General features: G+C 46.6%; 1 protein-coding gene across 11 annotated transcripts in view; it reads left to right on the top strand.

The window, feature by feature from the left end:
• Positions 1–15040, top strand: part of ARID1B (AT-rich interaction domain 1B) — a 448658-nt gene that overhangs the window by 393255 nt on the left and 40363 nt on the right. For all 11 annotated transcript variants that reach the window (XM_053222044.1, XM_027056567.2, XM_053222045.1 and 8 more), the window contains one exon: positions 13393–13538. In XM_053222044.1, the coding sequence (XP_053078019.1) occupies positions 13393–13538 (146 nt within the window). The remainder of the gene's footprint in view (positions 1–13392; positions 13539–15040) is intronic.

Genomic DNA, 15040 nt, shown 5'->3' with positions numbered 1-15040 from the left:
ATCTCTGTGGCCCCATCCCTGTTAGCTCTGATTTTTGCCTTTCATGTCTACAGCATTCTTTCTAAAAAGGAAAGAAAAGAAAGTTTTATTTCTATTTTAAATCTTCCTTCCTTTTCACTTTGCAAGTACATATAACCTGTTGTGCCTTTTTTTTTTTTTAAGCAGAAGCTTGAATGTGAGAAAACATGTAGAGTACATGTTTTAGTGCTGTGGGTTAAGAAATTTGGTTTTCAACATGCTTTTGCTTTACTTAACAGCTCGTGGCAGCGAACTCATGTTTTTGCTTCTGTTGTCGTTTTCGTCCCCCGTTGGTGGCTCTGTCGGGTGGAAGTCAGGTCGGCAGTTTGAAAAACCGGTTCACTAAATGTCAGTGTCTCTTTGGGGGAAGAAGTGGCTCCAGCCTTTCAGAAACACAGCATTCGCAGAGTTTGTTAAAATGACTTCTTTCCCAAGTCAGAATCCCTCAGGGCCCGGAGCTTCTGAAGGAACCTGAAAAAAGACAGATTAGTGACAAAAGTGTAGCGCGTGAGTGTGTGTGCACGCGTGTGCTATTAGAACCCGAAAGCTCTCCGTGAGAAATGACGGACTATGGCAGTTATGCTCCAGGCTTTCTCAGCTCGTTGCGTGTGAGACGGGACAGAGGAAAACACACAGGCGTGGCTGATTGGAAGCCATCTTATTGCTTTGCTTTTTAAGGGTAAAACCCACCTGCTGCACTGAGTAAGTGAAGAAACAGAGAATCGGGTTGTTTTCATTTCGACCTTTCGAGTGAAGGAATTCCTTTTGATTATCAGAGGATTTACGGTAGAATACGGTGACTCTTACTGCTCGGGTAGTAGACCAGCTGAGTGATCTCATCTAATCATTTGGAATTAATAAGTTACATGTAATATTTTTGCAAGATGCCCTGCCCGCCATACACAGAGAGACTTTATTCAGAAAATGCATTGCTGTTTAGTTTTAAAGCATTTCTTTTTTTTTCAAGTTTATTTATTTATTTTGAGAGAGAGAGAGCGTGCACACGAGCAGGGGAGGGGCAAAGAGAGGGAGAGGGAGGGAGAATCCCAAGCTGACTCTGCACTGTCAGCACAGAGCCTGATGTGGGGTGTGAACTCACAGACCATGAGATCATGACCTGAGCAGAAACCAAGAGCCAGTTGCTTAACTGACTGAGCCACCCAGGTGCCCCTAGTTTTAAAGCATTTCTAGTAGGTAGTATTCTTTTGAAGCCATGAGAGAGAGGTGGCAATATTCAGTGACCTTATCAAAAGCCTAGTTCAGGGACGGCTGGTGACTTTCCCCCTCAGTCTGGCTCTGTAGACCATGCTGGACAGACTTGAGACATTGTCTGTAGAGGGGAGCCAAAGTTGGCCAGAAGTTTAGGAGAGGCTTTGGCCTGTTGCTTCCTAAAGAAGCATTACCACGAACCCCAGGCCACACACACACACACACACACACACACACACACACACACACACACACAAGAAAATCTCCCTCAGCCATGGATGTGTGTTTTGCATCCATTCATCCATTCCCAGTGGCACCTGCTAGTGTCCCAACAGCTGACCGCTCTGCCAAATACAGCCGATGTGTGAATCGGGATATATCAGAGTTATCCAGATTGTTTTCTTGGGAATGAGCTCCAAGGGAAATGCACGACTTCAGTGAACTTACAGAGGGCCTGACAAGCCCTAGACCTTTAGGCCCGGGTACAGCCTGGTTCCCTGAAGTCTGCCACCCCCAGCACCCCCCGTATATCAACTTGAATCGAGTCTTCGGTGACTTGAGATGACCAGCGTCAGAGTTCTGGCACGGATCTTTATGACGGTATCTTCCTCAGAAGGGAAGTGTTCCGTTCTCCCTTCCCAGAGGATGTACTTTCGGTGACAGAGCAGTAGCATCTTGGAGCTAGAAGGGCTTGAGGTGTCATCAGGCCTCTGCCTCTTGATTTTGTGGTGGAGGAGACGAGTGTCTTCGAGTTACCGGCTCAGGACCCTTTTGTCAGCTACAGGCCAGGCATCGGCTCTGTCTCCGGTCTTAACCGCTCTTCTTTCATTTAGTGCTGTCTCAGTAGATTATTCCCTTTAAAAGGAAAATGTCTTAATTTCGGTTCTCTGTCAGGTCTAAAGGCAATTCTACCGTTAGAAACCAGCGATCAGCCAGTGTCTTGGTGGAGATCCTACTTCTTACTTGAGGCCTGGACTTTGGCTCCCTGGCCCGCCCTGTGCTTCCCCTGATGGGCCACGTGTGTTTGGCACGTCCCCCTGGAGATCCACTGCGCAGCCTGAGTCCTTGCTTCTGCAACCACCCACCTTGTGGGATGCGGTGACAGCTTGCCTGATGGGTGGGTTTGAATCCCTGTCCTTTTCACCCTTCGCCTGCCCCCCGAGAACGATTCCACATCTTGCGTTCTTGTGACTGGAGCGGAGCCGTTAGAGTAAGGATCCTGAGCCGACCCTTTAATCCCACAGCGCATACACCTGCTGAGGCTGGTACAGGCGACGTGCGTCTTCCTTCTGCTGTCCCCGAAAGACACCCCCGTGGACTGACTGAACATCAGAAGGAGGAAAACTCTGGGACTTCTTAGTTTTAAGGGGAAAAAAGTATGAGCAAAAATGAGTCCGTTTGGAAAGTCTTATGATTGTTGCCTGGAATGGCATCTTTCTGCTCTCACAACCATGAATCTGGAGACCTACGTTTTAATACTTACATCGTACCAAATACTAGGGTGGCCAAAATCACTTTTGTTAGAATGTTTCTAGTAAAAGAGGAGTTTGGGAATTCTCACTGACATCATTTTTTAACCTTTGCCACCCATTCACTGCCACGAAACGTTAGCCACAAGGTGGCTTGATCCGTAGTAGCACCTCACCTGTGTTGATGCCGAAGCGGCCGAATGTCTCAGGAGATAGTTTGACCGGTGGTCTTCCTCTGCTTGGGACTAGCTGGCTCTGCTTACAAGCGACTGGATCAGTCTGTCCTCTGGGGTATACACAGGCTGCTGGTGTCTGTGTCTCATGTGCACACCGCATACACACACGTCTGCCGGCAGCTGTTCTTTAGGGAGGTGTATTTATAATTCATTTTCCCCGTTGCTGTTTGCCAGCAAGGCACTTTTTCTGTATTATTTTCCTTCAAGCCAGTATGACGCAATTCTGCTGATGGGCAGGGAGCCACCGATGTGGAAATACATTAATGGAGATAGTGCATTAAAATGTCAAAGGGAAGGAGCAAAAACTTCTAAATGTGTCAAGCCCCAGTTACAGTGGGGTCCGTGAGCCTGAAGGGCTGTGAGTGATTTGTATTAACAAAGAATTTAGCCCCTTGGATTTTAGACTCTTAGGTTTTAGAATAATAGCTATGATTGGAAAAGTCACATTATTGGAAGACAAAGAAAAGATTTCTGAGACTTAAGTAGAGTTTTTATTTCTGCAATTAAATGTAAGCCTTTGCATTATCATCCAAATACCGTGCTTAATTTTTAGCCCCCCCTCCCCTTCAAAATTTAGAATTGAGGATTATTATGTTGGTATTTTAAGATTACGATTTCAATCAAATCTTTCAGAGTTTCAGAACTATCACGGTAACTACAAAGTATATTTATTAGTCTTCAAATCAAAAATTAGTAAAGCACTACTTTTTAAAAGACCAAGAGAGTTTTTTTTTTTTCTTTTTTAAGTTGAATGAGATCCAAGGAATCAGAGTGTGAAATGTGCAGCAAACCTTTAATGGACTAGAGTCTGTGACGTTCCCTAAACAAGTGGTTATTACCAGGCAAGCGTTTTAACCACGTACACACGCTCACCGCAGCCACAGTCAGGGGAGGGTCTGGAGCCTGCGTTTTTCATAGCCCCATGGGGACCCTGCTGTGGAACTCTGGCTGAGGGTTGACCTTTGGGATTCCTGCTACTGAAGAAAAGGGAGTGGAAAGTGTAGACTCGGATGCCTGTGTTTGAACCTGGTGGATACTGAATGAGGAGCACGCTGGACAGGAGCCTCGGTCACTGGATAGCGTTCCGAGGAACCAATGGTTGTGCGGGCCAGAAACCAGAACTCGGGCTTTGGCAGTCTCTCGACTCATGGCAGAGGTGGTCTCCCCGAGTCCCTCTGACTGTCTGCTTTTTGTCCTCGTCTCAGACATCAGTGTGCTCCTCATATTCTGGAACATTCCCAGTTTCCCACCGTATCTAGACCTGCCTCCCTCATTCAGAGTATCTCCTATCCAGTCCCAGTCTGAACCCCTCCCAGCGGGGTGCGTCCTCACCATCTCAGGTGACCCACGATGATGCGTGCATTGGGTCGGGGCTCTTGTCATCGAGGTGAGCCTTGCATCGGTTGTCTGCTCCCTTGTCTGAGCCACCTGGCCTGACCTGGGGTCCTACTAGCACCTCTGCCCCACAGTTGACACAGCCCCCCAGGCCAGCTGGGAGGGTCATCTCCAGAATCAGCTTTATAGTCCACCTGTCCCCAGAGACGGTCAGCAACACAGCCCAGCCAGTCCGGGCTCTTCAGGGTTAAAGGGCAGGGTCCCCAGAGTCACACACATCACAGGTGGTAGCATTTGGCCACACGGCCAACACCAGAAGTGTCTGAAACCTCATCGCCTCCACGGTGTTTGGGGCTGAGGGCAGCCGGAAGAGTTTAAAAGTGGTAAAGAGCATCTGGTCTGTGTCTTAGTCTGTCCCCGTCTGGGGTTTGGGAAGCATCCCGCGTGACCTGTGAAGACCACGGGCAAGGGGCTGGGCTCTCTGGTCGCTCACAGAACCCCTTCGCTGGCGGCATGAAGGACGTGGGGGCACCTCCCAAAGGCCCTTCTTACTCTTGACCTTCATTCTTATTCCGAACTCCACTTCCATTAAGAGAGTGAAAAAAAACAAACCAAACAAAAAACCCGCAGCTTCAGAACCTGAAGGCTTTGTCCCGTGCTTTGCCAGTTAACTCTTGCTGGATGGCCTTTGAGTGTTTAATGCCGGGTGAGAGCTTGCCAGTTTCCGCCTTCCTATTTTTCAGGCTCTTCCTGCAACATTCTACCCTAATTCTGAACAGCGTTTGCTTAAATAAATTGAGTAACTGTGTGGCCCAGGGCTACTCTTAGCTCAGGAAATCTGTAAGAATTTTACGAAGATTTTTTTTTTTTTAAGTTAGAAAGGACCGTATTGATATATTTCCTGGCACCACAGCGCTGGACAAGAGTATTGTTTGTTGGAGGATTTTACAGACTATTGCTGTGGCAAGGATATGAGATGGAGATCTTGGGACCTAGATTCTTTCTTTTCTTCAGTCAACAGACTGGTCCATTTAGGTACAAGAAGTCTGTGAATGCAAGAGATCTGTGCGTTCTTAATGACCTCCTTCCTAAAACATCACTCGGCTTCATTCTTGGGTAGTTGCTGCTTAGTCCTCGGCGTTTGTCAAGCTGATATGCGCCCTGTGTCTGAGGTGCTGGTAACTCTAAGGAGACCTTCCCTCGTCACTCTCTCGTACCTTGTGCCCAGGAAGGGGATGTCCTTGTATAAAGGGCGGGTACTCCCATCACTGAAAAGGAATAGCCCCCCTCACAAATTACTCACGATCATTTCTTAATGGTTTTATGATCCCAAGATAAACCTTTTTTTTTTTTTTTTAAGTAAAGAACTTTGACTTAACACAGGGAAGAGCACTGTTTTCTTTCTGTGGGTGACATCAATGGCAACTAGTTTTTCCTTCAAGAGGTACAACAGAGGGCGCCTGGGGGGCTCAGTCGGTTGAGCGTCCGACTTCAGCTCAGGTCATGATCTCACGGTCTGTGGGTTTGAGTCCCGCATCGGGCTCTGTGCTGACAGCTCAGAACCTGGAGCCTGCTTTGGGTTCTGTGTCTCCCTCTCTCTCTCTCTCTCTCTCTGCCCCTTCCCCGTCCATGCTCTGTGTCTCAGAAATGAATAAATGTTAATAAATAAATAAATAAATAAATAAATAAATAAATAAGAGGTACAGCGGATGTCATTTTCACCAGACCAGGGGCCTATGCTCTTTGCGTCCTTATCAGAAGCCAGTGGGAAGCTATGTGTACCAGAGCCTACAAAGCTCTGGGGTTTACCCCTCAGAGGGAGGAGACAGGTTTGGGGACCCACTCCTGCCCCCTGTGGCTTCTGTCTCCACCCTGCACCTGAGGCAGCCGGTGTGCTGGGGATCAACAGGGTCTAACACCAGAACCTCTGAGTGAAGCACCTTCAGAAGGGAAACCCGCCATTTGTTTGCATGCGATTGCCAGTAAACGGTTTAGTAACAGAACAGTGGGCTCAACAAACCAAAATCAACTTGGACATGCACAGAACCTTCTTCGTTATCAATTACCAAATTCAGGCAGCCAGTTTCTGCATTTTCTTCACACCCTGACAAGGAAGTCCCTTGCTTCAGAACCCTTGAGCTCTACTTGTTCTCCTGTTTGCTTTGAGAGAGGAGGGGAAGATCAGTCCGCTGCTTTCAGAACAACCGACACGGGTGACCTGCACTGAGGCAAAAAAGAAGCACTTAATCTTGAAATTGCACAACAGGTGCATTTTAGCAGGGATGCCAGGAGCAGAACCGATAACAGGTTGGAACCCTCTGAGAAGTCTGCGTGAAGTAGTTAACAAAAAGGGAAGAAATGTTTCCGACGTTCCAGCCTTTTAGGAAATCAGGGTGGAATATGCAGTATTCCTCGGTGCTTGGTGGAAATCGTTTCGCCAGGATGCAGGGGTGAAAATACGGCTCTTTGAAGAAAGGTGAGGACGACCGGGAGGTCCTGTGGGCCGCCCACGTGATCTGGGCCGTGGCAAAGACATGCCAGGGAGAACTTGGACTCTGCGGAGTTAGCCACTAAATATATATCCACGCAAAAGACCCTTCTCGAGAACAGCTCACAAAGTGACCACTACCCTTCCGTTGAAAGCGTCTTTTTCATGGAGCTCTTGAAAAGTAACTTTCCTTTTTGCCCATTCTCAAAGGAAAAAATAAAACCTAAACGTATCAATTGCCAAAGGGTTTGGGGCGTTACTAATTTACAGCTGGAAAATGATCATGACTCTTAGCTTTGTGGCTGATGTCATACACACTTCAGCCTTCTTTAAGGGGACGGGCTGCCCCAGAAGAGATCACGTTCACGAGGGAGAATCTTAGACAAAAAGACTCAAGAAGGATTGGAAGAGAGCAGGGAGCAAAGATGAGTTCTAGGACCCTCCCTCTGCTCCCAGACCTGAGCCTCCAGCTGCCCGCATGACATTTGCCTCTCGGGAACTCAGGGCCACATCAGATGCCACGTGTCCAAAGCCAGAGCCCTGATCTCTCTGTGACTGCCCCGTTTGTCCATCCTCTTGTGTAAGCCAGATACCTCGGAGACCTCTCGGTGTGCCTCTTCTTTCCCCACAGCATCTAATTCATCGCCAGGTCCCTCCCAGTTTACCTCCAAGGTACCGTTCAGCTCCGTATCTTACCTGGACTTTTACAGTAGCTCAGCCCCACAGCCGTTCCCCCCGCCTCCAGTGTGTCCTCCCTCCCACAGTCCGAGGACGGCATCTTCCGATCACACGTCTTCTTAACGAGTTGCTCCTGCTTAAAACCCCCCATCTCTCTGTTTCTTCTAACAGACACAGCCCTACGGAACCGAAGCCCTGGGTGACGTGGCCCTTCCCTCCCTCCCCACTTTCATTCCCTGCTAGTCAGCCTGCTGTCCCCTGCTCCCAGACACCCGAAGGCCCTCTCCCCTCCCCTCCCCTTCCCCTCTGTTCCCCTCCATTCCCCTCTCCTCCCCCCGCTTCATTCCCCTCCACTCCCCTGTGTGGCTGTGTGTTTTTCCAGGCATCTACTGTTTCTAAGTCATTGACGCTTCTATCTGTTGTCTTTGGGTTAAGGATATTCATGCCACCTCACCTCCCCAGGACTGATTCCCAGCCAGGGCGAGTGGCTTGTTGAAACTGTAGCGTTACTTTGCCCCCCGAGTTGCTGATGTGTGTGTCCTCGCAGGTGGGCTGATGCATTGGTCACACCACAAATGGGCTGGGGCTTGGACGGCTTTCTTTTCTGTCTTGATCATGTTGTTTGGGGACATAGGCAGTGTTTCTCCCTCTTCAGATATTAGATTTAAACCAGTTTCAACCAAATTTGTCCTTCTTGGTGAGGCTTTGAGAAAGATACTGTGTAACTCAGGTTGAAAGCGTTCTGCCAGTGACTCTGGACATGGGTGTGAAAACAGTGTCTGTTGAGAACACATTTAAAATAGGGCATCCTGTGTAATGTTATGCATGCAGTTAGAGCTCTCTAAAAATAAACTCTGCTGGAACTGGGCTTTTCGAAGATGCGAGTTCCTGGTTCCGATCGCTATTGAGTTTAAGTGAAAGAGTGCCCCAAATTTCACTGTTAGCCTAATTAATTTTGTCAGTAAGCAATCTTTCTGGCTACATAAACTACACCTACACTGACAGTCCATACAGAGGAGGGCGTGTGTATGTGGCAGTCATATACTTCCCAATTTTGAACAGAACTCAGGAGTGATATTTTCAGTGGCTCAGTTAGAACCCTTGCATGGAGCTTCTCTCTAGGTGGCTTGCCCCTGGGACTGAAATGACATGGTTTCACTCGTGTGGTGCCTGTTTCCAGACTATTTCTTCTGTCTGCCCCGACCCTTCTCCAAAGAGCTGTATCGGGAATCCATTCATTTTCAAGATACACATTTCACACTTCCCCATCTGCCACTGTTGAGAAAAAATAGTGGTGATTGCTAAGACAGTATGGCCTAAATATTCTTCTAAAGCACCGAAACCATATACAGATCTTATTTTAAATTGTATTGTAGTTGACTTTAAAACAAGGTCACTTGTTAGGTTAGGAGTATGTGGTTACTCTTTATAGGATTTCATACTGGTATGTTTAACTGCTTTCTATCTTCTCAGTGAACCATTGGAAACGGTCACTTTAAAGTTGGTGTTTGCTTCTGGGTTTGTTTTTTTTTCTTCCCTAGAGCCAGCTCTTTGTTGGCAGATGAATGTGTAATGTTTGAGAAATTTCCAAAGTGAATAAAAGGAAAATCTATGATAAATATAGAATATATAATATGTATATATTACTTGTGTCCGTGTGAAGACTGAGAAGCAGGAGTGGGGAGTGCTTTTGGGAAATACCTCCGTAGGCTCCAGTTTTGAACTATCCTCATTATAATAACCTGGCCTTTGTCATAGGATGACAGATCTCAAACACTTCCATCCAGGCCCAACCAGAGACCCATCGATCTAAATAACGTTCCTCCGGTGATTGTGCGGGTCCCCGTGTTTAAATAACAGCGCTCCACCTCAGACTTTGACTTTGCAAAGGCATAAGGGAACAGGGCCTTGTCACAGAAGACCAGGCCTGGGTAAGCAGTGGCCCCTTTGGTCAGCCCTGATCTGGACGCACCGCCTCCCACTCCGTGCGGCCCAGGCGCTACGCCCAGTAACTACGTTAGCAGCACAACAGCAACTAAACATTACTTTCAAATGTTAGTCCAGTCTCCCCAACCCCCCGGGCCTTATTGGGCATTTATTGCCACAACTATCACAGGTTAGGAACGGGCCGCATCAGGGGACCGTGGTAATTTGGGAGGAAAACCACCTGAGCCTGTCGCCCCGTAATAGACAGCCCAGGAATTCACACACCCACGGGTCAAGGAAGGGCACTTTGCTCTTCCGGGCCCCGCTTACATCTTGGTAGACTTTTACGTGGAAAATGTTTCCTTCGTTTCAGTTTGTAGTTTCGCCTGTTTTTGTTTTGTTGTTCTTGGTTCGTTTTGAAAAAGAGAATGTCTGGTGATTTACTTCTTGGCTCTCCTCATTCCATGTGGAGCATTGCAAACGGTGCCGTGGTCAGAAAGGGATTTAGAAGCCGGTGAGTGCCGCCTCTGGAAAGGGCCCAACTTCTTTGGAGGTCTTTGTGGTCCGAGTGACGGTAGTCAGCCCAACCAAATAAGCTTTTTGTCGCAAGCCCCCAGAAATCCTCTCATACTAGCAACACCATGATAAGTTGGAGTGCTCGGCTTAGTCAGGCGGCCATGTTATGTTTTCTTCCACAAAACAAAATTGTCTCAATTTCCAAAAAGTCAGCAGAAAGCTCTTTTTAGTATTAAGCTCATCTTGCTCGTTGAAAATTACCAATAATCCTGGCAGTAGTTTCCAAAGCAGTGATGAATTGGATTTCTTCTATGATGATGAAAGACCGGCTTTCTCCCCCATTTAGACAGGTGGCCAGATGCCGTGCTCATGGCCACGCATGCCCTGCATTGCTGGGAAGACTTGCATCTTTGTCGGCCACTTCCCTACTTGGATCCCTAAGAGGCGTGCAGCACTCTGGATGAACTCGTTCCAAGAAGCAGGTGTCCCGGAAACCCGGAGAAAAGCACCATTTTTATTTGTCAGCTTTCTATAACCACAGATGAATACAGTAGACAGGAAGGTATACAGTGGGCTCTGTATGCCTGTGTACTTTGCACTTGGAGAAAGAAATACAGGACACTGATCTGAAAGCAGGCCTGAGGAATTCTGTTTCTGACACTTCCTAGCTGTGTGTCCTTAAGCAGGTGATTTAATCTCTCTGATCCCTATTTTCTTCCTTTGTATGTGAGCATAATTCCACCTACCTTCCTCCAGGTAATTTAAAAAGTTAAATGTATAAAATGCCTAGAAATTGTGCCCGGCACATGTATAATTACCTAGTAAAGTATGAACATTATCATTGTTATTGGTCCCTCCATGGCCACATGCAAACACTGAGGCCCAGAGACTGAAGGAGTTTTGCTCCCAGATCCCAGTGACAGTGGAAGGTGTGACTGGTGGCAGAGTCAAGACCTGTGGCATTTTGACCAGACTTTTCAAACTGCAGGCATGATTTCACTGAGGACCATTATACACAGCAGCTGACATCCAACACACCGACCTCAAAATCCTTAATTTGTTTTGTTACTTTAAGGGTTTGTTTGTTTAACTTCTCCTGCGCACCTTCATCATCTTATGGTGGCTGCAGATGGGCCGGGCAGACTTGGGAGAAATCCTAGATTAGGGTTACAAGGAGCCTCTGAGGTCATTACTTCATTTAACCACCTGCCTGGTGGGTTTCATATTCGGATTCTCTTTTGCACCTGAGTTATAAGCAGGTGTGCTTAAAGGACCATGTGTTTCATGCACATGTTAGTCACACCACATGTGAAACTGAATTTGGAAAAAGCCTGTTTACAATGGTAAAAATGTTCTCTGTTGGTTTATTTAACAAGTACTTTCTGCAGTAGCTGTCTGTTGCTCCTTTGCTCCTCTCAGAATTGCCTAGAAGAGCCCAGGCATGCACATAAATTGTTGCCATGCACAAAAGAAAGTGCAGAGGGTTGTCAGAGGCAGAGTCTGGGGAAGGCAGAGCTCCCAGGTGGGGGAGACAGTGCAGCCTTCACAAAGGAGACGGCCCCTGAAACGATCTTGATGGACGACGGCAGGTCACCATTGGCTGAGACTTGAAAGCTGTCTTCAGAAAACCCAACCTGTTCCTGAGTTAAGGATGCTCTTCAGGTGACTAACCTGCTAACAAATTGGGAGAGCAGTCCCAGCAGGTGCCACAGGGACATGAAGGTGAAACTGTGTTTTGTTTGAATGAAAACACCCCAGAAGGGAACCTCAGCCGTCTGAGTTAATGCCGGCAATCTCCACGCTGATGTTAAGACCCGAACCGTACAGGAATATGTTTATGGCTGCCGGGCAATGTATTTATGAGTATTTGACGACCTGGAGGTTAATCAGAAGCCATTGGATGATCTCAGAAACATTCTTAATGAACTGCAGTGGGTATTATCATCCTGATTCAGCAGTCTGTAGTATTCGAAGTGGCACTTGAGTGAGCTCAGAATTCAAGGCTGAAGTAACATTCCTTTCTCCCAGAGCCACACTCACACTGTTAGTCTCTCAGCCCGCTAGAATGTTCTTTCCAAGCTATCATCGAGTGCCAGTTTAGAATAGTTTGTGTGATATTTAAAAGGAAGAAAAGCACTCAAACCTTTGATACTTTGAATTTTCAAGTGGACCACGTTTGAACTTTTTCTACAAGCCGGAAAGTTGAATCCACTGAAGACTGCTACACAAAAAGATTGTATATTGTGTTTTTCTGAAAATGACTTAGGTTAAGCTTTGAAAGGATCTCTTTAAACATATTTTACCATTACACACAAAAAGCCATCAAATGACGACTTAATGGAGGTGGAGGGGCTTAAAATCATAACTCACTTGGAGTAGATGAGCAAGTGTGGATTTTTACGCCTCTTACTAGTTTTACTCCCGAGAGAAAACACCAGTAAATGAAAGTTTGAAAAGTTTTCTCCAGGTGAACTATTTACATAGGAGAAGCTTGGGTACACCAGTGGGTGGCGTCTTTCCCAGATTTTGCCACATCGCCATCACCTGTCTTGTCACCTTGTGGTTTCCCTGCGAGCATTAAACCACCGTGCCATCCAAACCTCCCCTTCCCCAGGCCGTGCCATCCAAACCTCCCCTTCCCCAGGCCCGGGCCCAGCAGAGAAATACCCTCTTGCACCACAGTTGTCTCCTTCAGACGCACAAATACCCTTGGCCTCTTGCAAGAGTGAGAAGTTTGTCTTTCATAGAGCGGACACACAAAACTAGTGAAACCAAGTCACCAAAACTTTAGGTTCGTGAGTCTGCGTCGCAGTCAGGGAGGGGTGACCCGGAGCCTTTTAGGGACACTTTCAGCCAGTCTAAGCTCCCTTCCTTCCTGTCGCAAGAAATCCTACAAAAAGAAGCGGGAGTCTGAGGTTTACTGTGTGATGTCAATATGGGGAAATGGGTGTGTTTTTAATAGTACCTAATTTCAGAACCTTGAATAATCAGGTTGAAGCGTTTAGAGATGCTTTCTCCTATATTCCTTATATCAGAAAACTTAGGTCAAAGGAAAAAAATTTTAAGTAACATTCCCACACTGCCCATTTGGTTTTCATCCCTTGACTTCTGGTTTTTGATACGAGGATACTAACTACTTAATGCCAATAAAGAGTCAAATCTTTTTTAAATGTTAGAAGTTAATTTTGCTTGCTTTTGTAATTCCTGTTCTTATTTCAAGTTCCCCCTTTCTTGCTTATATTCCTCTATAGAAATCATAACGTGGAACACTTGACATGACTTAAAATGTATAATTTACTTGTGGAATCTATATTATTTGGAATTTTTACACAGTGGTTTAAGTCATTACTTAGCAAGAGTTCAGCCTCTCTGTCCAGGAAATCAATTATTTTAAGCAAACACGGAAAACAGCAGCCCCACCCCTTGCATATGTGCATTATGAGAAATGACCCCCGGGATAGAGTGTTGCCCACGTGCACGGTCAGTATATGTATACCTGTGCTCTCTCTTCACACAGGCAAGGCAGTTTCCCGGGCATGAACCAGAGTGGACTTATGGCTTCCAGCTCTCCCTACAGCCAGCCCGTCAACAACAGCTCTGGGCTCATGAACACCCAGGCACCCCCCTACAGCATGGCGCCCAATATGGTGAACAGCTCAACAGGTAACCTAGGCGGCTCTGTGTCCTGAGCGCTGCCCCCCCACCCCCAACCCTTTCCCTCTTTTCCTCTTAGGCCTGCACCAGTGAATGTACAGAGACAACAGCAATGGAATCATTGGGTGAAAAGGGGGGAAAAGTCCACTTTTCTGTGCTCAACCTATGTAACTACTGTTAAGAGTGGAGGGTCACATTATGTTTCATGTAAATTCTTTTTCCGCGCTCTGTTTTTGCAACGTGTGAACGTATTCTTAAGTGTCGCTGGGGTTGCTTGCTCACTGCATACACTATGTTCTTTTTGTCTTTGGGTATCATTCAAAGCATTAAGAAATCCCAATGACAGAATGGATCCTCCATTCGGTAGTGACGGTGCTGAACACTTAAAAATCATATTTCAGGGGCAGAACAAGGGGGTTTGAAGTACTTTTTCACCTTGAAATGTATATGTGGAAATAGTTGTTCCTTAAGTGCTATTTGCAGATTGTCTCCATTGAGGAATCGTATACAATTTTGTTTAATGTGTTGTTTTAAATTTTGTGTCACGTTTAATTGTTTCAACCCACTTTGTGATGCCAACAACTGCGTTCTTACCAAATCCCATCTGATTGGTGCGGTAAGAGTACTGTCTCAGTTTGTGGAAGTATTGAAGATGTCTAAACCTGGGCAAATCGTCTGTGTCCTTGGATTGCTTAGACCCTGAATCACCTCCTCAAGCCCCAACTACCCAGCAGTGAGCGCTACTCTTTACATGAGGAAACGCTGTGGATCGCAATTGACCTGTTCCTTTCTAGCACCGATTAGAATGGTGACCACTGTTCGGGTAGCATTCTCTCCTTTGGTCAACACAGAGCTTTGTGTAGCCAGTCATGTGTGTCCCGCACTGTTTTATGATGCATTCGAAAAGCACTGTGGAGTTAGAGGCTTGGCTTTCTCTTATGACCTTTTTTCATCTCCTCTGCCTTTTGCCACCTTGCTGACCTGTCCATCTTTGAAAGGCCACCCCAGGAGCTATTGTTTCTTTGTCCGGCCGAACAGACAGCTAGAGGCTGGGCTGGCATTCCGGCCAAGCTTCTGAGGGGTTGGCTTCTCAGGTCTAATTTAATAGGGCCATTCCCTGATTACGTCTCTTAAAAGCATGTGGAAGAGGGGAAAAAAAGAGAAACTAGTGGAGAAAATGAAGGTTTTTAAATAAACAGAACAGCCCTTCCTGATACCGGTCATTCATCCCAGCGAGGGGGATGTTTTTACATTCGAGATGAAAGGGGAAGGCTCTTGAACAGTCTGTTAGCCAGAAGCTTCCCTTCCCTTCTCAGCACTGTCCCAGGTAACAGCGTATTTGGGTTATGACATTATGTGTTTTGTCTGGCTTGCTGAAATAAAATTACTTCAGAGCATTGAAACTACACAATAAATTTTCACCTACTATTAGCAATACTCATTTTTCCCCTTTTCCTTTGGACCCCAGAGCCACAAAAATAACCAACCACAAACAGATGGCACGGTGCCCT

This window comes from Acinonyx jubatus, chromosome B2 (genome assembly GCF_027475565.1).
Source record: "Acinonyx jubatus isolate Ajub_Pintada_27869175 chromosome B2, VMU_Ajub_asm_v1.0, whole genome shotgun sequence".
Lineage (NCBI taxonomy): Eukaryota > Metazoa > Chordata > Mammalia > Carnivora > Felidae > Acinonyx > Acinonyx jubatus.
This window is presented reverse-complemented; position numbering and strand designations above follow the sequence as displayed.